The sequence below is a fragment of the Bos taurus genome, chromosome 15 (genome assembly GCF_002263795.3).
Source record: "Bos taurus isolate L1 Dominette 01449 registration number 42190680 breed Hereford chromosome 15, ARS-UCD2.0, whole genome shotgun sequence".
NCBI lineage: Eukaryota > Metazoa > Chordata > Mammalia > Artiodactyla > Bovidae > Bos > Bos taurus.
This window is the reverse complement of record NC_037342.1, coordinates 83601445-83626011: the sequence shown is the minus strand read 5'-3', so window position 1 is coordinate 83626011 and position 24567 is coordinate 83601445. Positions and strand designations below refer to the sequence as shown.

The 24567-nt window shown below is 55.4% G+C and overlaps 1 protein-coding gene across 8 annotated transcripts in view; it reads right to left on the bottom strand.

The window, feature by feature from the left end:
- Positions 1-583: 583 nt before the first annotated feature.
- The window catches only part of GLB1L3 (galactosidase beta 1 like 3), a 32224-nt gene continuing 8240 nt past the window's right edge, over positions 584-24567 (bottom strand). The window contains exons 5-22 of one of the 8 annotated variants that reach the window (XM_024975957.2): positions 18796-18864; positions 18249-18344; positions 17588-17696; positions 16793-16885; positions 15345-15426; positions 14133-14197; positions 11226-11310; positions 9666-9803; positions 9007-9087; positions 8371-8477; positions 7293-7433; positions 6928-6999; positions 6416-6497; positions 5936-6023; positions 5109-5224; positions 2929-3045; positions 2762-2820; positions 584-1678 (exon numbers count right to left, since the gene is read on the bottom strand). In XM_024975957.2, the coding sequence (XP_024831725.1) occupies positions 1586-1678; positions 2762-2820; positions 2929-3045; positions 5109-5224; positions 5936-6023; positions 6416-6497; positions 6928-6999; positions 7293-7433; positions 8371-8477; positions 9007-9087; positions 9666-9803; positions 11226-11310; positions 14133-14197; positions 15345-15426; positions 16793-16885; positions 17588-17696; positions 18249-18344; positions 18796-18864 (1693 nt within the window). In that variant the 3' untranslated portion in view covers positions 584-1585. The other 7 variants (XM_024975959.2, XM_024975958.2, XM_024975960.2 and 4 more) reach the window with 7 other exon arrangements.

The window sequence follows — 24567 nt, the reverse complement described above, 5'->3', positions numbered from 1 at the left end:
CACGGTCCTTTAAGACCATTTCTTACAGCTTTGAGCTTGGTCCTTGTTGTTCAGTCGCTCAGTCGTGTCCAACTCTCTGCGACCCCGTGAACTGCAGCACGCCAGGCCTCCCTGTCCATCACCAACTCCCGGAGCTTACCCAAACCCTGTCCATCAAGTTGGTGATGCCATCCAGCCATCTCATCCTCTGTCATCCCCTTCTCCTCCTGCCCTTCAATCTTTCCCAGCATCAGGGTCTTTTCAAATGAGTCAGTTCGCATCAGGTGGCCAAAGGACTAGAGTTTCAGCTTCAGCATCAGCCATTCCAGTGAACGCTCAGGGTTGATTTCCCTTAGCACTCACTGGTTGGATCTTTGAGTTTCTTCCCAATTGGTTTTCAGCTGCCAAGGGACCCTTACACCTGCCCAGACTGTGACTCTCAGAGCCAAGTTCCTTCTACGAAACAAAATATAAATACAGGAGACCTTTTCCCTGAGTTTATATTTTGCTACATACCTGTCAGTGATGTTACAAAATATATATTTTGTATCTCAGATATCTGTACAAAAAGTTTTCTTGAAGTTCAACAGTGTGTTAGACAATAATGAATGTAACTATGCTGCTTCTTTATTTTAGAGCTTTTCCACCACACTCTGCAGATACAAGTAGCAACAGAGGAGGACGTGGGAACGGTGAGTGGGTTCGTTGCTTAAGCCTGCTGAGGAAGGAACACAGCTTGAGGGGCTAGCTGTCCTGACGTGACACGTTCCTAACAGGTTATTTGCGATTCTCAGAATACACCAAGACTGAGTGACCCTCACTTGCGTCCCTCCCCTGAAATGCTTCACGTCCTTTACACCCAGCAGAGATGTGGTTAGATTGCTCCGGACGCCTAGCTGGGCTGGTGCTCCGTGTTGGATGCTGAGAACAGGCTGGTGGATGAGACACATCTGCCTCCGTTCCGGCACCACTGGGGTTCTGGAAGGAAATGGGCCCTTACGTCTTTTCTTCCTCCCGGTCTTATTGAGACAGAATTGACATCAACCTGGTACACATTCAAGGTGTGCCCCGTAATGATCTGACTCACATATGTCATGAAACGACCACAATAAGTTTAGTAAACCTCCATCACCTCATTTAGATACACAATTTAAAACAACAGAAAATAATTAGAGCAGAGATAGGAAAGCAGAAGAGTGGATCAGAGACATGATGGTCATCAAAAAAAGGACACATCTCCTTGAGCCTTAGTTTTCCATCTGGGCATAGGTCTCATGTTTGGAAATGATGTGCACATCGTATCTGAGGTATACGTTCTTGTGATCTGATGGTTCTGATTTCCGGTTTTCTCCACAGACTGCATGGGTTTGAGTCTAAAGCCCCAGAGAATAAGGTTCTTTGGAGAAGCTGTGTGGTTTATGATAGAATTCTCCTTCGTCGAACCAGCCGTTCCCAACAGTGGAGTAGAAGGCAGTCTCACTTCCTCCTCCTGCCAAACAGGATGGTTCCTTCTTCCCTCTGGACACCAGATCACTTGCTAAACTTCTTGAAACCTCTACTCAGCATAACAAAGTGGTAAGTCTGGTTTTGGTGCTCTGCTTTGAGTTCAAGCCAGGTGCTGTATTTTTATTATAAGCGCAGTTGGTCCTCCACATCCACAGGTAACACATCCATGGTTCAGCCAACCGAGAATCGAAACCTACTCGGGAAAACAATTCCAGAAAATTCCCAAGGGCAAAAGTTAAATTTACCACGGGCCAGTAACTATGTATTTAGCACTTACACTGCGTTAGGTGTTATAGGTAATCCAGAGAGGATTGAAAGTGCGGTACGGGGAAGGATGTGTGTGGGTCATATGCAGATGGTCTGCTCACCGTGTTTTGTGAGGGACTTGAGCACCATCGGGGGTCCTGGAATCAGTCCCCTCAGACATGGAGGGAAGGCCATAAGGGACTGCCTCCCAGCGCTGCCATTTGAGAGAGCTGGCTGCAGTATTCATGACCGTGGGGCTTCTGTCACCAATATCTGTCCTTGACCAGTAAGAGCTTTGACTACACACAGACGGCTCAGGAGTCAAAAGACGGATGCTCCATGCCAGGCACGGTTGTCACACGCGTGTCACAACCAACAAGCACACTGTTGTTCCTTCTCTGACTGGATGACCCAGCAGACCACCACAGAGACACAGAGACTGGAGCGAAAAGCCTGAAGACATCGCTCACTGCCCCTGCACCCCTGCAACTACACACACACACGTGCGCACACACACACATACACAAATGCATGCATACACACACAAATACACACACACGCGCGCGCACACACACACACCAGGAGTCTGCAGACAGAACATACAGTACGCTCTCTCTTCACCCTCTCTTTGGCCAAAGACAGTTCCCTTTCTCCCAGCTGAGTATGGAGAGGCAAATAGAATGCCTTTACTTTATTTGTATCTGCCCCAGAAGCACTTCTGAGCAGATACTAAAACATGCTGCAGGTTGCTCATCTAACTGGCTCATCCATCACTGAAGACCGTGGAGACTTTTAAAGGCTGAAATCAGCATCACATGAATTTACTACAATAAAATAACGATTTCCCTGTTGCCTTTTAGGATATTTTCAATTCCTGCTACTGTAGGCAATGCTGTGTGATATTCTGCATATTGTCTTCCGCCTCAAAGTGCACCCGGGGATGGACTCGGGCAGTGCAGACGCCGTCAGGACCCGGCCCCGCCCACCTGCGGACCCGGCCCCGCCCACCTGCGGACCCGGCCCCGCCCACCTGCGGACGTCTGTGCTGTAGACGCCCGAGCCGCTCTTCTCCTTCTCGAACAGGACGATCTGGAAGGACAGGCAGGGCGGCGGAAGCAAGGGTGAGCCCCGCGCAGGATGAGCAGCCCTGGGGTGCGGGCAGGTCTGAGCCCAAAAAGGGGGGCTGGGGCCACCCACCTCGTTGGTGCCGGGCTGGAGCCAGGAGCCAGGCAGGTAAAGCGCTTCCTGAGGCCCAATATTCCAGTAGCGCCCAAGGTTTCGTCCATTGATGAACACACACCCGCGATTCCAGCCCTGCAAGGGGAGCAGGCTGGAGACCTGAGAACACAGCCACTGCACGGCACAGGCGAGGCTCCCGGGCGCAGGCGAGGCTCCCGGGCGTGGAGCGCGGCGGGGAGTCCAGGGGGCACAGCCCGAGGCTCCTGGGGGGCAGCCCAAGGCTCTGGGCATGGAGCGCGGGGCGGGGGTGGAGTCCAGGGGCACAGCCCGAAGCTCCTGGGGGGCACAGCCCAAGGCTCCGGGCATGGAGCACAGAGGGGAGTCCGGGGGGCACAGCCCAAGGCTCCCGGGCATGGAGCACAGAGGGGAGTCCAGGAGGCACAGCCTGAGGCTCCTGGGGGGCAGCCCGAGGCTCTGGGCATGGAGCATGGAGGGGAGTCCAGGGGGCACAGCCCGAGGCTCCTGGGGGGCAGCCCAAGGCTCTGGGCATGGAGCGCGGGGCGGGGGTGGAGTCCAGGGGCACAGCCCGAAGCTCCTGGGGGGCACAGCCCAAGGCTCCGGGCATGGAGCACAGAGGGGAGTCCGGGGGGCACAGCCCAAGGCTCCCGGGCATGGAGCACAGAGGGGAGTCCAGGAGGCACAGCCTGAGGCTCCTGGGGGGCAGCCCGAGGCTCTGGGCATGGAGCATGGAGGGGAGTCCAGGGGGCACAGCCCGAGGCTCCTGGGGGGCAGCCCAAGGCTCTGGGCATGGAGCGCGGGGCGGGGGTGGAGTCCAGGGGCACAGCCCGAAGCTCCTGGGGGGCACAGCCCAAGGCTCCGGGCATGGAGCACAGAGGGGAGTCCGGGGGGCACAGCCCAAGGCTCCCGGGCATGGAGCACAGAGGGGAGTCCAGGAGGCACAGCCTGAGGCTCCTGGGGGGCAGCCCGAGGCTCTGGGCATGGAGCATGGAGGGGAGTCCAGGGGGCACAGCCCAAGGCTCCTGGGGGGCAGCCCAAGACTCCTGGGCATGGAGCACAGAGGGGAGTCCAGGGGGCACAGCCCGAGGCTCCTGGGGGGCAGCCCAAGACTCCTGGGCATGGAGCACAGAGGGGAGTCTGGGGGACACAGTCTGAGGCTCCTGGGGGGCACAGCCCAAGGCTCTGGGCATAGAGCATGGAGGGGAGTCCAGGGGGCACAGCCCGAGGCTCCTGGGGGGCAGCCTGAGGCTCCCAGGCATGGAGCACGGAGAGGAGTCCAGGGGGCACAGAGCCCCTGCCACCCGGGGGGCAGCCCGAGACTCCCAACCTGTGACAGGCAGTGCTGTTTTCAAACAGCAGGGCTTCTGCTTCCAGAAACAAGGACGAAGTACTAGGGATGAACGCCACGGTTGACAACCATAAAAGCGATGCGGCTTTAGACATCTGCTTGTGATCCAAGGATATTCGAGGCCCAACACCCCGGGGAAGACAGGGAAACGGGACGGGAGGCGCCGGCTCTCCCAGGAAGAGGAGGCGAGAAGCGGAGCGGAGCCTTCACACCTCACACACACCCAGGTTTCATCTGGAAACACTGTCAGGGAGCCTCACTGACTAGCTGCTCTCTGCACTGGGACCTGTTGGGGAGCTGCACGCTGGGAGGGGTGTTGGCAATGTTTCATTGTCCATCTCAGGGGTGATCGTACAGTGTTCACTATTGTAATAATGTGTTGCCTGTGATAATTTATTGATCTGTGCATTCATGTTTTGTGCTTTGTATTATGCAGGTGTTTACAAATAGAGGATATACCGGGTAAAAAATAATATCCTAGGAAAGGAGGGAAGCTGGAGAATACACTTTATGGAACATCCCATTAGTGTAAAAAGGTGACATGTATGTGTCAGGCAGTTACTCGTGAAACCACACGTGAAACCACTGGCCGCACCACATTCTGGGAAGTGGAGAGGAGCTGGGGGGCGGGGAGAGAACCCACATCTTTGCTGTCTACGTATTATTATTGTTTGAACTTTTCCACTGTGCTCTGATGTGTTATTTCTTAAACAATGAAACGTTAGGAAGACTGAAACCTGCTGGAAACCTTGGTTGAAATGAGGAAGGGAAAGAACACGGGGGCCTCCCTTCCAGACTCCACGAGGACAGGCGTGCGTGGAGGGGCACTCACTCACGAGCAGCTGGAGGAAGGTGTCCTGTGGAGAGGAGTCAGCCATCAGCGTGCCCAGGTGGAAGGCAGGGCTCGAGGAGGGGCCCCCGAGAGGCCTCCAGCGTGCAGAGCGGAGCCTGGGGGGCCACACATGAGGGGCAGGAAAGCCTTTCCCAGTGCCAAGGCCCACGCTGACCCTGGGTCCCCACAGGACAGGCTGATCCCTGACCTCCCCACAGGATGGGCTGACCCCTGGTCCCCCCCACAGGATAGGCTGACCCCAGACCCCCACAAGACGGGCTGACCCCTGACCTCCCCACAGGACGGGCTGACCCCTGGCCCCCCCACAGGACATGCTGACCTTGGGCCTCCCACAAGACGGGCTGACCCCTGACCTCCCCCACAGGATGGGCTGACCCCGGGTCCCCACAGGATGGGCTGACCCGGGCCCCCCCAACAGGACATGCTGACCCTTGACCTCCCCCACAGGATGGGCTGACCCCTGACCTCCCCACAGGACGGGCTGACCCCTGACCTCCCCACAGGATGGGCTGACCCCTGACCTCCCCACGACCTCCCCCACAGGATGGGCTGACCCCTGGCCCCCCCACAGGACAAGCTGACCCCAGGCCTCTCCCTCAGGACAGGGGTTCTCTGTTAGGGGCTCTGCTGGAACCAGGATCCTAGATAACCCTGAGCACCTCACTCTGGGGCCATGAATCGTGGACCCTCATCTGCAAAGGGAGGAGTGGAAGGCCTCGAGCTCCCTGGTCTCCAAGGTTAGGCCAGACCCAGGGCCAGGACAAGGGTCAGGGTCAGGGTTAGAGTTAGGGTTAGAAGGAACGTACTTCTTGAAGAATTGCGTTTTCAGTTCCAGAGAATAAATGGTGAACCAGTTCAGGGGGATTTTATCCAGAGTAACAGGTCCGATCAATCCTGCAGCGGGGAGACAGCAGAGGTAAGGACACTCTCCGGTGTCCAAGCACAGACTCACAGTCCGGAGTCATCAGTGACCAGGGCTCAGCCCGGGAGGGCACGGACTGGCCTGACCTGCATGCCTGAGGGTCTCCAAACCACCAGGAAAGCTTCCCACCCAAGCCCTGAACCTCCCCTGGAATTCCCCAGAGGGGCAGGGTCCCCCTGCAGACAGCCAGGACGCCCCCCCCGCCGCAGTGGGAGTCGACAGGACGGAGGGTGGGGACAGACGCCGCTGGTCCCCACACCCAGGGCCCCACCTCTGCCAGGGCTCAGTCTTCCCTCCAACCCCACCCTCAATCTTCGGGTCCAAGTCACGAGGCGGGGAGGGCACGGCTGTTACCAGAGCCCACCTTTCCGCTGATTTTGAATTTTCCATGAAAAATTGACTCGTCCTTGATTCTCCACCAGGATCCTTAGAAGCTGACATTCCTGCTTGTGACAGACCAGTTCATGGGGATATATGGCCACGGAAGGCTTTCCTGGAGCCCAGTCTTCTCAAAGTCCCAGGGGGAAAACAAGCGAAGGGGAGAAGCCGAGGCCCCCCAAGGGCCCTGAATGCTGCTGCTTCAGAGGGTCCTGCCTGGCCCGCCCTCACAGACGCCTGGGGCTCAGCGGCGGTGTGAGAGCGCCAGCCAGGGGCTTGGCAGGAAACGTCCACCGGCACCCAAGTGCAGAAGCTGAAGTGCAGGACACATGAGGGCTGGGGGTGCACATAGACTCGCAGCCCTAGTCCTTCTGCCAGGACCCTGAGGGGCCCATCACCCCACGGCAGATGGGGAGATGGGAGGGTCTGCCTCAGAAACAGCGCATTTGCGCTGGAGGCCCGAGTCTAGGGCCGCAACTCGACTTTCGAGTTACATACCGTGATTGGAGGAATGTCTATGTCCCGATAAACATCGGTCAGAATCCCTAAACTCGTCTCATTCAAAAACACCTGCAAAAGAAGGGCTGGCATCAGACGGACAGGCCCACCCAGAGGAAGCGGGCAGGGAGATCGGGGTTGGGGCGGTCTCCAGGAAGGCAGCCACCAGCCTGCTGTCCACGGGCGGCCAGAAGCGGAGGCCCCAGCAGACTTGCAGCATGACAGGTAAAGTGGGCCTCTTCCACCCCAGTCAAGCCTCACACACAGAGGTGCTCAAAAGCATATCAAACAGCAAAGGGGCCCACGGCAGCCCCCAAGGTGGAGCTGGGCTGATGTCCTGCCTGCAGCCAGACGCCCAGCCCCACCTGAGCCTCATCTTGTGCGTTGGCATGGAGCCGGCCCCCGGAGCAGATGGTCATCTCATAAAGCACGAACCCGAAGGACTGGCCGTTGCCGTTGTTGATGGGCAGGTTCTCCATGTTGATCGGAACGTTAGAGGTGACCGGCTGAGAGGTGGGCAGGGAGCTGGGGTGAGAACCAGGCCCTTCTCTCTAAGACCCTGGGCAAGCTTGGCTATGCCTCCTAACGGTCCCCAAGAGCCCTTTGATGAGACTCCGTGTGACGACACCTGTGCCCTAGTCTCCACGGACCAGGAGCCTGGGGGCGGGCAGAGGGGCCCCCGCTCTAATCCTGAGAACCAGCAGCGTCAACAACCGAGTCCCAGCTCGACTGCCAGGGAGCAAAGCAACGCATCGAGCAAGCGTGCACTTCGCATCCACAGTGTGCGTGGCATGCCTCACTAGTGGCAGGAGGCTCAGCACAGGAGAAACCCTGTGAGCTCAAGAGGGAACGTCTCCCAGGGCCTAAGACGCTGTGCTCCTTGTGTTGGGGGCCCGGGTTCAGTCCCTGGTCAGGGAACTAGCTCCCATGTGCCACGGCTAAAGATCCCCCGCACGGCGAGTAAAACAAAGAGCCGCGAGTAAGACCTGGCACGGCCAAAGCAACACACGCAAAACAGATTAACACGAACAAAAGCAGAGCGGCATCTTCCAAGCAAGGCTCTCCTTCTCTTCTGCGCGGACACGGACCCTAGTCTTGGGGGGAGCTGGGGGGCCCCGCCGTCGGACGAGGTGGTGCTGGAGAGGACGCGGAGCCCAGCTGCACGGGCTGCTGGCTCGGCCACGCTCAGGACAGGGCCTGCGAGCAGGGGTCTCTGTGATCCCACTCCCCCCCGGCCCCCCACTCTTCAGTTCACACCCGTTCACGGTCTTCCCAGGAGGCACCCCGGCTCTGCCTGCTGGTGCCAAACGTGGACAAAACGTAGGAGCATGTCCCCGCTTTCACAGAAAGCCCTGAAGGCCTCCCTGCTCTGTGGCCTCGGCCCGGCCCCAGCCCCCGTGTCCCCAGTAGCCACCCCCGGTCCCCGGAGCCCAGGGTGCTCACCCTCTGCAGGTAAGGCAGGGCCTCCCACAGTGGCAGGTAGTGAGACAGCTTCAAGGAGGGGTACACCGCCTTGGGAGTGGGACTCGGAACAGGGGGCAGGGGCCTGACTGCAAAGGAAACGGGCAGCGGGAAGCATCCCCTCCTTCCCCACGCTGCCCCGCCCTCCCCGGATTCACGCCGCGGGAGACGGGGTCCCAGCCCGGCGGGGTTCCTCAAGCTGTGAGACGCTGGGAGACCAGACCCCCTGGGAGCTCAGAGCGGGAGGTCTCTGCCGGACGCTGCCCCTGCCTGGCTCCCTGGCATCTGGGAGGCGCACCCCTAAGGTGATCTCCACAGATACAGTTCACAGGGTGACTCTCAGGGGTGCATGAGGGCATCTCCATGCAGAGAGCTTTGTCAACAGTCGCTCCAACTTCTAGCGGACAAGCACCACTCTCTTCACAGAGAAGATGCTGTCCCTTAAAGGGCTTAAAAACAACGCGGCTCTCAGGTGGGAAAACCAGGGTTTGAATGAAGGCAGCCCCTGCCCTCACAAGCACTTTTAAGTTTCTGCCCATAGGGAACCCTTCCCTCTCCTACCCACTCCCACAACTTCCCGAGGATGGCCAGCCCCCCAGCAAAACGGCAGCTGAGTACCCAGGATGGACTCAAAGAGGCTCCGGAGCATGAAGTACTTGGCGGTGTAGTCCCCGGCCTCCGTCAGCACTGCGTCGTAGTCTGCAAGACACCGGCCGCCTTCTCTGGGCAGGGCCCCCCACCGGCCGCCTTCACTGAGCCGGGGCCCCCCCACCACCGGCCGCCTTCTCTGGGCAGGGCCCCCCCACTGGCCGCCTTCGCTGGGCCGGGCCCCCCCACCGGCCGCCTTCGCTGGGCCGGGGCCCCCCCACCGGCCGCCTTCGCTGGGCTGGGGCCCCCGAAGTGGGTGGGAGCCGACTTCCCAGCCCAGACCACTCTGGCCATCCCCGCAGCCATGCCCGGGTCTGAGGCCACGGCCACCAGGCCTTCCCCGCTTCCTTTCACAGACACTCATCTGCCCCCAGCCCGGCCGCCCAGGAGGCCTCCGGGGCCCACACGGCACCACCCCGGGTTCTGCCGGGGAGCCCAGGTCAGGGGCCCGTGATCAGGACGGGCAGGGCAGAGTGAGAGGTCACGGTGGCCCCTCTGCGGCGAGGTCAGCCTGCTCTCTGCAGTGTGCACATCTCAGAGGGAAGGAAGGCAGAGAGAGGAGGGAACTCTCGGTGCTCAGTGTAGATCGGGGCCCCCGGCTCAGGGCGGCCGAGCCGGAGAGCACTTGCCGTAGCTCGTGGTAACACCTCTGTGCTTCTCGAAACTCGTGGCCCCGTTCATGAAACCAAAGTTGGTCCCCCCGTGGAACATGTACACGTTGAAGGAGATGCCATATCTGATAAATTCAGACACGCTCTTTTCAACTTCTGCAGAGGAGGAAGACGAGAAATAGCAGAGGTCAAAACTTCAGAGACGACAGAACCTTTGGGAAAGCCGCTCCTCTCTGGTGCTGCCCCACAGCCAGCTCAACCGTGTGTCCCTCAGAGTCCACGGAGATTCTAACCAGACAGCAGGCGGAATCGACCACAAGTACCCTAGAAAACTAAGCTTGTCCATACTAAGCTAGTGTTAGTCACTCAGTTGTGTCCGACTCTCTGCAGTCCCACGGACTGTAGCCCCCCCGTCTCCCCTGTCCATGCAATTATCCAGGCAAGAGTACTGGAGTGGCTCGCCATTCCCTTCTCCAATACTAAGAGCCTTTCCAAAAGTTACTTCTCCCAGAGAATTTGACTCTGAGCTACATCTATTAAATAGCAGCCTGAGAGCCTTTACATCACTTAAGGATCGCATGTCCATTAAATTTTTGAAATTATACAAATAATTCATCTATTCTTGCTAACCACCTGCTCGGATGGTGCCTCTGGGGCAGTGGCCGCCGCTGTCTCATTTGTGCCCCACGGCCATCTCCTCGCCGGCCCTAAAGGAGGCAGCCTGGCTGGAAGTTCGCCAGGTGTGGCTCAGCACTGGCTGTGCGCCTCGCTGTCCATCTGGCCGTGCTCAGCCCACTTTCTCTCAGAGCCTCAGCTCCCTTGCCTGCTGAACAGGGTCCTCATCCCTCCCCCATCACACATGGATGAGAATTAACTGATAGGAAGAAACACGCACAGTGCCCGACAGACACGTGGTCGGAAACCCGTGTTGACTGGGGGCCGTCTGGAGTTATTCTTGTTTGCTCCCTATTTTGCTGTTCAAAGCAGGCCTTTCTCAGTTACCTACTATCTTTCGATTGTTGTCTTTATTTCCAGTACAAGTCAGCTTGCTTTTGTAAATACAGTTAGTAGAAAAACACTTCTATTAACAGCCTCCTCCAGGCACTGCTCTGGGCGGTCTACCAGATCGCCACACTTCATCCTGACAATGGCGCTCCCGGGAGGAGGAGGTTTCAGGGGCCACCTCACTGGGGCCACAGAGCTGGGCCTGAGAGCTTTGCTGCTTTGGCTCCAGGATCTCCAGTCACGCTCACCTCTTGGCCCCTCAGCTGCAGAGGCCTCTGTGACTGTTAGGAGATGCATCCCGCCCTCAGAGACCGTGCGGGACCCCCCGGCAGCTGGCCCTGCCTCTTCTGTCCCCGCACCTGCTTGGTCAGGGGTGGGGGACTCATCACTGTTTACCCAACCACCTGTCCATCCATGGAGCAGCGAGCCTCCAGGGCGTGGAGCCAGTGGCTCAGGCCCCCACGCCTTCAGGCTTGGCCGCAACCCCTCCACAGGAGGTGCAGGTCCGAGAGCTGACCGAAGAGCGGGGCAAGGTGAGCGACCCTCGCAGGTCAGACACCACGGCAGACTCACCGTTCACACCCATCACCCTGTGATCGATTCCCCAGGTATCAAACCAGCCGACCCAGAATTCCATGATCAGAATGGGCTTGTGTCTCTAGGAACAAACCAAATCAAATGCTAAGTCTGATGCCAGGAAGAAGGGAGATCAGAAGATCTGAAGATGACAAGTCAGCATTTGAGGGGCTCCCTCTCCACTCGTCCCTGCTGGGCATGGACGCTCCCTGCCCCTCACCCAGCGCACCCCTGCAACCACCCACAGCAGTGGCTCCTGTTCCCCACAGGCCCAAAAACACACCCCACGTGTATTAAGACAAAGGGACAAAAAGAAACATAAAACCGGGGGTGGGGGCTGATTACCCATCTCAAGAAATCAGAAAAAAGCAGAAAATAAACCAAAGAGTAAAACAAAGGAAATAATAGCCTGATGGCTATTGCCGAGGGCATCCTGCGCTCACAACAAGGACGGCGGGGACCTGTGGCCTGGTGAGGACAGGCTGAGAGGGGAACAGACCACGCAGAAGCCCAGAGCCGTCAGCTCTCTCCGTCAGTAATCGATGGCCTGAGCTCTGATCACCAGAAAGGGCAGAGCTTACCTGGCAGTGACGCCCGCCAGCCTGACCTGATGGAAACGCACAAACAGACGCAGAGCACCGCCATGCACGCGCACGGGCCACGCACCAGGAATGGCCACAGCACAAGCCGTGAGGCAAACCGTAGCAGACACGAAAGAACAGTCACACCAGGCAGGTTCTTGGATCTTCACAGCATTAAAACAGAAATCACCAACAGAATGGTATCTAGAAAATCCCCAAATGCTGACAAATTAAACAATATGCTTCCAACGGACACATGGAGTAAAGAAACAAAAATTTAGTAATTAAATCCAATGAAAGTTTAATGCTCTGAACATTTTTAAAAACATCACTTGAAAATTAAAAAAATACAGCATTTCAAAATTGGTGGGATGGAGCAAAACCAGTGTACACAGGAAAATTCATAGCACTAAATGCTTGTATTAGAAAAACAGAAAGTCTCAAGTCAGTAACCTAAGCTTCAACCAGAAAAAAAAAAAAAAAAACCCTAGTAAAAGTAGAGCAAATTCTATCCATTAAGGAAGCATAAGGTAGAAAATGTTAAAGATTACAGCAGAAATAATAGAAAAGAAAAACATAATAGAGAAAAAAGCCAAAATACGGTTCTCTGAAAATATCAACAAAGTGATAAGCTTCAAGTCATACTGACCAAGATTTTTAAAAAAAGAAGAAATACATGAAATTGTCAATAACAGGAGTGGAAGAAAGGTCATCATTACTTACAACAAAGACATTCAAAGGATATTAATGAATCATTACAAACACTCTACGGTCATGAATTCAAAGTACAGGTGAAAAAGGACAGAATAAAGACACGAGCTACTGGAACTCACTCAAGAGGGACTAACCTGAGCCATGCTGCATCCATCAGGAAAACTAAATAAAAAGCCCTCTGAAAAAGAAAATTTCAAGTCCAGATGCGCTCAATGGTGAATTTTACCAAACGGTGAGTAAGATATACTAACATTTCTACAAAATCTCTTCCAGGAGATAGAAAAGGAGGGCATTTTATGAGGTCAGCATGATCCTAATTCCAAAATCGAATAAAGGCATTTCGAGAAAAGAAAACCAAGCGTCAGCATTCCTCACGAACACAGAAGCAAAAGTCCTCAACAAAATCTGAACGAGCTGAAACCAGTATATAAAATGAGACTACCCCACAACCAAGGGGGATGCAGCCTCAGAATGCAAGCAGGGGTCAGCATTCAAAACGCAAGCGACCTGTGTCAGCACCACCAAGGCGGGGAGCAGGGCCCTGAGGTCCGTGCGCGGCCGGAGCTCCTCCATCGGGAGGGACGCGGCCGCTGTCCTCGGGGGGACGCAGCGCCGCCGTCACGAGGGACACGGTGGCAGTTGAGGCCACAACACGTGGGCCTCAGAGTCGTCAGGCAGTATGAGAGACTGGATACCCGAGGCCCCGTTTTGATGAAAGGTCCAGAAAAGCCCATTACGGCTCCCTGGGACGGAGGGAGGGAGGGAGCTGACTGCAGGAGGAGGCCTTCCAGACAGGTGCCAGTTGCAAAACGCCGTGCTAATCATACATTTTCAATGGGCGGATTCAACGGTGTATAAATTGTTCTTCAATAAAACTGCTTTTAAAGGAACGAGAGGAAAACAGCAACAAGGGAGGCGCTGCCCTCAGCACAGCTCCCTGCTTCCAAGGAGGCCGGAGATGCAGAAACCAGTGAGCAAAGGGCTAAAACCGAGGGGACGCCCCTGGCGGGCCAGTGGTCAATGCCTGGCTTCCTGACGCAAGGGGTGTGGGTGAGATCCCTGGTCAGGGAACTAGGGACCACATGTCTCTTGGCCAAAAAACAGAAACCGAAAACAGAAGCAATACTGTGACAAATTCAATAAAGACTTTAGAAATGGTCCACATCAAAACATCTTAAAAAAAGAGAAAAGACTGTGGAGGAGGGTGGAGGCTGAGGGGAGAGCGCTGTGGCCACAACAGGGGTGTTTGCGCCTGGAAGGGGGTGCAGGCAGGGTGGGTCTGCAGGCGCAGGGAGCCTGCAGAGTTCTGGCGAAGCAGAGCTGATCCCGAGCACCGGGCCCCGCTGAGCCGGGAGAGGGGCCGCCGGCCCGGCGCTGTGTCCATCCACTGCGCGGCTCACGGGGCCAGGGGGCAGAGCTGCCCAGCGCACCTCCGGGGAGACTTCTTAGCCACGGCCCCATGCCAGGCATCCACGTTCACCCCCCTCTGTCCCTTGGGGCCTCCTGGGAGGCACTCCCCGCACTGCCCGAGACAAGCGGCCCTGGTCCGGAAGCTGGGCCCAAGGCCTGTCCTTGAGCAGCTCTGCCCAGGCCCGCAGCCGCCACCTACCTGCAGCTTATACAGATGCTTGAACGAGTCCACTTTGAACCCCTTCATGTTGATGCTGGCCAGCACTGCAGAGACAGAGAGGACGGGGGGCTGCTGGGGCTCGCCACCCCTGACGTGGGTGGGGGGCGCCCTCGGAGGAAGGGGCAGCAGCGGCTCCTCCCTTTGCACGTGGGAAGGGCTGCCACTCATGCCCTCACGTCCCTGGCACTTCGGGGACAACGTGAGGGAAGAAGGGCAGTTCAAAGCAGCCTGCTGTGTGAAGAGAAGTGGACTAGATCAAGGTCACATGACTCACGTGGACCTGGAACCCCCAGACCCGTGGTGAGCACAGTGTCCACGGTCAGCACAGTGTCCACGGTCAGCACAGCGTCCACAGTCAGCACACTCCACGGTCAGCACACTCCACGGTCAGCACAGCGTCCACGGTCAGCACAGCGTCCACGGTCAGCACAGCGTCCACGGTCAGCACACTCCAAAATCAGCACACTCCGTGGCCAGCACAGGATCCACGGCCAGCAGAGGGTCCACGGCCAGCACACTCCATGGTCAGCACACTCCACGGTCAGCACAGGGTCCATGGTCAGCAGTAACAGAGTGGGCATGCCACCAAGAAGGGGCCCTGGACACATGCTGCCCTGGTCACTGCCCCTGTGGCTGTAGCCTTTTGATTCTGTCCTCCACTGCTCGGCGACATCCCCCCACCACCTGCTGCCTGGGGGCACTGCGCGCCCGCGGTGACCGCAGCCGGGGTCCCAGCTGGCTCTGGAGGCCGGGCCCCACTCAGCACTGCCTCCTGCTGCTACACAGCTCCTAGGCTGGGCAACGCTTGACTCTGAGCATCTCCAGCTCCAGCCCAGACCCTAAGCCACAGAAAAACTGGGAAAGAGGGAAAGGTGCGAGGAAGAGGCTCCAGGGAGACGTCAGGAGTGAGGACCCGGGAGCCCGCCCACGGGCACGCCACCCCCAAGCCCAAGTCCTCACCAGGCGACATCACGCCCGGGTCCACCCCCGACCCCAAGACCTCACCAGGCGACATCACGCCCATGTCCACCGCCGACCCCGAGTCCTCGCCAGGGCAACATCACCCTCGGCCCGCCATCTGGGCACTTGGGGTCGGGCGTGGGTGTGCGCTTGGCCCTGCTGAGGCTCCTTCAGGAGTCAGTGGTCTTGCCGCAGCCTCGCGTCTCCCCTAAAACAAGTCTGGGTTCCTACCTCCCTTTATGTGTCCTCTCATCACTTCCTCTGTGCTGTCCGCGGTCAGGAGCAGCCCTCCAATGCCCCTCTGCTGCAGGGCCTGTGGAGAGAGTCGGACAGGATGACATCACCCCCTTGTTTTCCTTGAAAGAGGGAAATACAAGGCAAGTAGGAGGCAGATATGCCGGGGCTCAGATAGCACCATGGGTGCTAGAGAGGAAGGCCCGCGTCGGCACTCTGCACAGGGCGCTCCGCAGCTGGGGGCTGGGGGCTCCGGCCAGCCTGCCGTCTTCCCAGGGGTGGGCACACGGTGGGGGTTAGCCCTGGTACCCTATGGCCGTGGCTCAAATGAAGAGGTCAGAGCTGAGTCCACGAGGGAATGGGGGTTCCTACATCGGGGGAGAGACAGAGAGATGTGGAGAGAGAGATACATGGATGAGACATACAGAGATGGACCTATAGACAACAGATAAACAATAGATGTAAAGACAGATGACATACAGGCAGGTAGATAATAGATAAATGATAAGATTTATAGATAGCTAACATACAGGCAGAAAGACAACAGACACACAGACAGATGACGGACAGACGGCTGACAGCGGGAGGGGCAGACAGGAAGTCAGCGATCACTGGACACGCGACAGGAAGTGAGCAATCACTGGACATGCGACAGGAAGTCAGCCATCACTGGACACACGTGTAGACTGACAGACAGACAGGGGAGCCTTGGGGAGGGCGGCGGGACTGCGGGCCGAGAGAGGTGAGCGTCGCAAAGCCGGGTCCTGTCTGGACTCAGGGATGCACACCCTCCCGGGGAGGTGGGCCGGGGCTGTCCCATCTGGAAGCCATGCTTACTCAGGGAACACACAGCTGACAGACGCCCGGGCAGAGGACCCTGTCTGTGCGTCCTGCGCTCACCAAGCCAGCCTGGGGCCCACAGTGAGTCTACAGGCACAGTCTACAGATCGAGGAATCAGAATCTTGCTGAATGAGACGGACGTGGGGGGCCGGGGGTGACATTGGCTGCAGGGCCCCCCCACTGCGCCTGCCCGAAGTGAGCAAGACACATGGGACCCCCGCTTTACACTCACGCCCTGGTTGCTTCCTGTGGGCTGGGGGCCGAGGGTCTCACCCCAGGGAAGAGCACCGGGACCACGGGTGCCCCCCGACCTGAGACGCCCCCGAGACGGCAAAGACAGCGGAAGAGAGGGTGCCCACGTCACAGGCCGCAGCGGCACGGTCACTGCCCAGGACTCGGCACTCCCTCCACCCCGCTTCCCCCTGCCCTCCCGGCTCCGACAGGAAGCCTGAGATGGCAGGGAAGAAGCCGCACATTCACCCCATGCCAGCGCTGCCCCGGCCTCCCTGGCTGCCCTGACCGCAGGCGGATTCACAGGGACGCTGAGCCTCGGCCCCACGGCCCGGAGGGTGGGCGCCCGGCCGGAGGGCGGCAGACGGCTCACCTGCAGCAGGTAGGGCATGTAGGCCTCGTCCTTGTAGAAGAAGCCGTACTCGTTCTCTACCTGCACCGCGATGATGGGGCCTCCCTGGAGGTACTGGGACAGGACCGCAGGCCAGCGGGTGAGCCCCCCAAGCCCGGTCCAGGAGCCGCTCACTCACGGGCCTCAAACCCGTGGCACGTGGGCATCCACCAGGGGGCATCCGCCCCCCGCCGTCCACCTGCTTGGGAGGCAGGGCTCCATGCTGGCCCCTCTGCTCCCGCTCCCCATCCTCCCCCACCAGACCCACTGATTCCCATCCATGGAAACCACCCAGCGAGCCGGAGGGGACACTGGCTCCGCCCACAAGCCCCCTCCAGGGACCCCAGCCCCTGAGCCGCCGGCAGCCCTCACAGCCTCTGTTTCTCCCTTGCACCCACTCCTCAGAGCACCCTGTCGGCTGCTGAGCACCAACGGGGCCCCGGACGTGCGAGCAGACCTCCTTCAAGGCTGAAGGTGATCTCACCCACTGCCGTCCACTCTAAGTCTCTGCTCCCTGAAGCCCAGCCCACAGCGAGAAGAATGGCAGCCGCCCCCCTCCAGCCCTGCAGCTCTGCCGGGCGACCCCCGGCCGCCCCTGTGAGGGGCACACGCTCAACTCTTGAGCTGGAGCTGGGACGCTGGCTCTAGAAAAGGCGCCGCGGGGCGGGGGGTCTGGAGTTCCTGCCGCAGGCTGTCAGCGCCCTTCTCTGCGGACTCGAGCCAGGACGGCTGTGGTCCTGCAGCAGAGGATCGCGGGATGCAGCCGTCTGTCTTCACCTGGAGCAGAGCCACCCTGGGGATCAGGTGGTCGAAGTACTTGTTCACAGCGTTCACAAAGCTGCGGTTGGTGGTCCTCAGCTGCGACGTGGGGTCCTGCAGTAACCAGCTGGGGTGTGGGGTGGCAAGTTCAGCAGGCGGGGTGGGGTCCCGGGCCCACCCTCTTGTCCAGGGCCTCGGGAGCTTTCGGACCCGTCCCAGGAGGAGCTGCACACCGGCGTCCTAAGGACAGGCGTTGTGAGGGTCTATGAACACTCTCCTGCCTTCTTTGTCAATTCATGAAAAACCTGTGCTGTGAGCAGAGCACAGGCTTAGGGACAGAGTTAGCGCTCCTCTGAGGCCGAGGAGTTGGACAGAGAGGAGCCGACAGCAGGAATGAAGCAGCCCCAGGTCACCTGCAGGGTGTGGGTCCTGCTCCTCAGCCGGACTACAGACACACCCGTCCCGGAGGGCAAAGCCTCCACTGACCAGGAGGCAGACTGTCCGCTGGAGGGAGTGTGGACACACGGGGAGCCCACCAGCTCCAGAGATAACGGAAGAGCATCACCACCCGCGTTGCTGTGATGACAGCGAGACCCAAAACAGGCGCCACTGTCCTCGACTGGACCAAAGGGCCAGCAGAGCCCCACCAAGGCCACAGCTCCTGGCCGGCCCTGCTCACCTGGGCAGGCCCCCGAGGTCCATCTCGCTGCAGATGTAGGGGCCTGGACGCAGGATCACCCACAGCCCCACCTCCTCCGCCAGCAGGATGAAGGCCCTAGGGGGTTGGGGTCACCAACTCTCAGGGCTCGCGGAGCACAAGGGCCTCTCGCCCAGTGCCCCCTCCCCTTGCCGGCCCGGCCCTCCCTGGGGGGCTGGGGACTCTGAGGTCAGGACAACCCCCCGCAGAGCAGAGACACCTCCCGGGGTCACCGCCAAGCCCCCAGCCTGGGACGTTGGCGCGGCTGCTCTGGGGCACGAGCAGAAGGAAGTGCCTCGCCCCGGGGCACAAAGTCCTGACCGAGGGCCTGACCTGAGGCACCCAGCCCAGCGGGGACCACCCTGCGAGCCGGGCACCTGGGGACGGCTGCAGGGCTGGACTCGGGGAGGGGGGGCAGGCCCGCCCCGGGGGTGGCGGGGTCATGATGGAGGGCATGGGGCCGGCACAGGCTCCCCCCGCGGCCCCCTCTGCCCCGTGGGGCCCCGCCCGGCCGGGTCACAGAGCCTACTCCAGGTCCAGGTTCCCGGAGAAGTCGAATGTGCCTCTCTCCGGCTCGTGGAGGTTCCACGGGACGTAGCTGTGGCAGGGAAGAGGGAAATACAAACAGCATGCTTTTATTTCTTTCCTCCAAACTGCCAGGTCAGTCCCAAGCCCTGAGAGAGCTCTGTTGTGGAAAAAGCTGAAGTTTCCGCTGGTACTTAAACCTTGTCACACACACAGTGGTTATTTTCAGTAGGTCCTTTCTAGTCATCCACTTGTGTTCTAAGCTGCCAATAATCCTATGATTCTAAATCCCTTGAATTTATCCATAAATTATCCCACTCACCATCCTATCCTTTGTCATTTCCATTAGAAATTCAAAGAAAAGGTAAAAACCATAAACGTCTATATATATCTACCAAATATTGCTAAAAATTAATCAAAATAACAACAGACATGGGATTTCTGGGCGCAGGAGGGCTCAGAGGAGCTACTCCATGTTCAAGGTCAGGAGGGGCGGTCATGAGGAGATACCCCTCGTCCAAGGTAAGAGAAACCCAAGTAAGACGGTAGGTGTTGCAAGAGAGCATCAGACTGCAGACACACTGAAACCATAATCACAGAAAACTAGCCAATCTGATCACATAGACCACAGCCTTTTCTAACTCAATGAAACTAAGCCATGCCCTGTGGGGCCACCCAAGACAGGCAGGTCATGGTGGAGAGGTCTGACAGAATGTGGTCCACTGGAGAAGGGAATGGCAAACCACTTCAGTATTCTTGCCTTGAGAACCCCATGAACAGTATGAAAAGGCAAAAAGATAGGACACTGAAAGATGAACTCTCCAGGTTGGTAGGTGCCCAATATACTACTGGAGATCAGTGGAGAAATAACTCCAGAAAGAATGAAGAGATGGAGCCAAAGCAAAAATAACACCCAGCTGTGGATGTGACTGGTGATAGAAGCAAGGTATGATGCTGTAAAGAGCAATATTGCATAGGAACCTGGAAGGTCAGGTCCATGAATCAAGGCAAATTGGAAGTGGTCAAACAGGAGATGGCAAGAGTGAATGTCGACATTCTAGGAATCAGCAAACTAAAATGGACTGGAATGGGTGAATTTAACTCAGATGACCATTATATCTACTACTAAGGCAGGAATCCCTTAGAAGAAATGGAGTAGCCATCATAGTCAACAAAAGAGCCTGAATTGCAGTACTTGGATGCAATCTCAAAAACGACAGAATGATCTCTGTTTGTTTCCAAGGCAAACCATTAAATATCACAGTAATCCAAGTCTATGCCCCAACCAGTAATGCTGAAGAAGCTGAAGTTGAACGGTTCTATGAAGATGTACAAGATCTTTTAGAACTAACACCCAAAAAAGATGTCCTTTTCATTATAGGGAACTGGAATGCAAAAGTAGGAAGTCAAGAAACACCTGGAGTAACAGGCAAATTTGGCCTTGGAATACGGAATGAAGCAGGGCAAAGACTAATAGAGTTTTGCCAAGAGAATGCACTGGTCATAGCAAACACCCTCTTCCAACAACACAAGAGAAGACTCTACACATGGACATCACCAGATGGTCAACATTGAAATCAGACTGATTATATTCTCTGCAGCCAAAGATGGAGAAGCTCTATACAGTCAGCAAAAACAAGACTGGGAGCTGACTGTGGCTCACATCATGAACTCCTTATTGCCAAATTCAGACTTAAATTGAAGAAAGTAGGGAAAACCACTAGACCATTCGGGTATGACTTAAATCAAATCCCTTATGATTATACAGTGGAAGTGAGAAATAGATTTAAGGACCTAGATCTGATAGATAAGAGTGCCTGATCAACTATGGAATGAGGTTCATGACATTGTACAGGAGACAGGGATCAAGACCATCCCCAAGAAAAAGAAATGCAAAAAAGAAATGCAAAAAAAGCAAAATGGCTGTCTGAGGAGGCCTTACAAATAGCTGTGAAAAGAAGAGAAGTGAAAAGCAAAGGAGAAAAGGAAAGATATAGGCATCTGAATGCAGAGTTCCAAAGAATAGCAAGAAGAGATAAGAAAGCCTTCTTCAGTGATCAGTGCAAAGAAATAGAGGAAAACAACAGAATGGGAAAGACTAGGGATCTCTTCAAGAAAATTAGAGATACCAAGGGAACATTTCATGCAAAGATGGGCTCGATAAAGGACAGAAATGGTATGGACCTAACAGAAGCAGAATATATTAAGAAGAGGTGGCAAGAATACACAGAAAACTGTACAAAAAAGATCTTCACTACCCAGATAATCATGATAGTGTGATCACTTACCTAGAGCCAGACATCCTGGAATGTGAAGTCAAGTGGACCTTAGGAAGCATCACTACGAACAAAGCTAGTGGAGGTGATGGAATCCCAGTTCAACTATTTCAAATCCTAAACGATGATGCTGTGAAAGTGCTGCACTCAATATGCCAGCAAATTTGGAAAGCTCAGCAGTGGCCACAGGACTGGAAAAGGTCAGTTTTCATTCCAATCCCAAAGAAAGGCAATGCCAAAGAATGCTCAAACTACTGCACAATTGCATTCATCTCACACACAAGCAAAGTAATGCTCAAAATTCTCCAAGCCAGGCTTCAATATTAGGTGAACTGTGAACTTCCAGATATTCAAGCTGGACTAAGAAAAGGCAGAGGAACCAGAGATCAAATTTCCAACATGCATTGGATCATCGAAAAAGCAAGAGAGTTCCAGAAAAACATCTACTTCTGCTCTATTGACTATGCCAAAGCCTTTGACTGTGTGGATCACAACAAACTGTGGAAAATTCTTAGAGAGATGGGAATACCAGACCTGAGAAATCTGTATGCAGGTCAGGAAGCAACTGTTAGAACTGGACATGGAACAACAGACTGGTTCCAAATCGGAAAAGGAGTATGTCAAGACTGTATACTGTCCCCTGCTTATTTAACTTATATGCAGAGTACATCATGAGAAATGCTGGGCTGGATGAAGCACAAGCTGGAATCAAGATTGCCGGGAGAAATATCAATAACCCCAGATATGCAGATGACACCACCCTTATGGCAGAGAGTGAAGAATTAAGGAACCTCTTGATGAAAGTGAAAGAGGAGAGTGAAAAAGTTGGCTTAAAGCTCAACATTCAGAAAACGAAGATCATGGTATCCAGTCCCATCACTTCATGGCAAATAGATGGCGAAACAGTGGAAACAGTGTCAGAGTTTATTTTGGGGGGCTCCAAAATCACTGCAGATGATGACTGCAACCATGAAATTAAAAGACGCTTGCTCCTGGGAAGAAAAGTTGTGACCAACCTAGATAGCATATTCAAAAGCAGAGACATTACTTTGCCAACAAAGGTCCGTCTAGTCAAAGCTATGGTTTTTCCAGTAGTCATGTGTGGGTGTGAGAGTTGGACTATAAAGAAAGCTGAGTGCCGAAGAATTGATGCTTTTGAACTGTGGTGTTGGAGAAGACTCTTGAGAGTCCGTTGGACTGCAAGGAGATCCAACCAGTCCATTCTAAAGGAAATTAGTCCTGAATAGTCATTGGAAGGACTGATGCTGAAGCTGAAACTCCAATACTTTGGCCACCTGATTCGAAGAACTGACTCATTTGAAAAGAGTCTGATGCTGGGAATAATTGAAGGCAGGAGGAGAAGAGGATGACAGAGGATGAGATGATTGGATGGCATCACTGACAGGATGGACATGAGTTTGGGTAAACTCCAGGAGTTGGTGATGGACAGGGAAGCCTGGCATTCTGCAGTCCATGGGGTCACAAAGAGTTGGACACGACTGAGCGACTGAACTGAACTCCATCATTACCTGGCTGACTTGAGTGGCCCTACCTGGCATGGCTCATGGTTTCATTGAGTTGGACAAGGCTGTGGTCCATGTGATCACGTTGGTTAGTTTTCTGTGATTGTGGTTTTCATCCTCTCTGCCCTCTGATGGGTGAGAACAAGAGGCTTATGGAAGCTTCCTGATGGGAAAGACTGACTGAGGGAAAACTGGGTCTTGTTCTGGTGGGCAGGCTCAGTAAATTTCTAGTCCAGTTTCCTGTGTATGGGCAGGGCCCTCCTTGTTGTTGGCCTGAGGCCGGAGCCTCTGGACGCTCACAGGCAAATCTGGTTCAGTCTCCTGTGGGGTCACTGCTCCTTCCTCCTGGGTCCTGGTGGGCACAAGGTTTTGTTCGTGCCCTCAGAGAGTCTGTTTTCTGTCCTGTGGAAGTTCTGTAATCAAATCCCACTGGCCTCCAAAGTCAGATTCCCTGGGGAGTCTCAGTCCCTTTGCCGGATCCCCAGGTTGGGAAGTCTGTTGTGGGCCCTAGAACTTTCTTAACAGCGTGACAACTTCTTTGGTGCAATTGTTCTGTAAAATTGAATTTCTTTGGTGTAATTGGGCTTCTCTGGTGGCTCAGCTGGTGAGGAATCTGCCTGCAATGTGGGAGACCTGGGTTCCATCTCTGGGTTGGGAAGATGCCCTGGAAAAGAGAACAGCTACCCATTGCAGTATTCTGGCCTGGAGAATCCCATGGACTGTACAGTCTGTGGGGTCACAGAGAGTTGGACAGACTGAGCGACTTTCACTCGCACAATTCCTCTGCTGTTTGTGAGGCAGGTGTATGCTTGGTGGCTTTATGGTGGGTGGGGTTAACGGCAAAAGAGGGGGTCCTCCACGGGGAAGGTCCTCCAAGAACTGAACTGAATTGAAGTGATGGCAGAACTGACTAAGCATTTCAAGATCTCCTGTTGTGAGAAGGAATGAAAAATTGGTTTGCTCAAGACTAAATATGCCTGGAAAAGTTTATACCTAGACATTGAGAGAACAGAATGAAAAAGTTTTGCTAAATGATGCTTACAAGTGATTTAAAGAAAACTTCTAAAAAATAGTTGAAACAGAAATATGGAAAAATATATACATGAGGAAGAATTAGTGTAGCACTCTTAAATAGCAGGCAAAGTGGATTTTAAGGCAAAGAAAACCCCTCACAAATAGAGGTTGAGAGGCATCAAGTAGTAATAAAAGGAATGAAGCCTCAAGAGGATGTGATAATCACGGCGTTGTAGGCTCTGAATACACAGCTTCAGGGAGAAGGTTACTGAACCAGAGGGGGAAAGGGTCCATCCACAGCCACAGTGGAAAGAGTTAAAATACTTCTCCACAAGACAAAGACAACAAGAGCAAAAAAGAAAGGTAAGAGCATAGATTTGAACAAGACAGGTGAAAAACTGACTCTAGTGAACACGCGGAGAGCGTGGCGGCCGACCGTGCAGAGCACGCACTTAGCACGCGAACGCGAGGTGCAGCTGTAACACACAAGCGAGGTCTCAGCCAGGCCCAAGTCCCGCCTCCTAGTCTGCGGTCCCAGGCAAACGCAACTAAATTAGAAGTTTATATAGACAAGATTCATAAATCTACAAGCTAGTTCTTTGAAAAGACTTAAAGTTTATACAAGATTCAGGAAAAAAAGTCCCCAAACTCTGGATGATGTGTAACTTCCAAGAAAGAATTTTTTAAGTCCCAGTCAATCTGAAATAGGAAAGGAAAAAAGAGTATAGAACAAAATAGGAAACATGTTAGAATAGAAAAGTGAAAGTCGCTCAGTGCTGGCCGACTCTTTGTCACCCCATGGACTATACCATCCATAGAATTCTCCAGGCCAGAATACAGGAGTGGGCAGCTGTTCCCTTCTCCAGGGGATCTTCCAAAACCAGGGATCGAACCCAGGCCTCCCGCATTGCAGATTCTTTACCAGCTGAGCCACAAGGGAAGCCCAAGAATACTGGAGTGGGT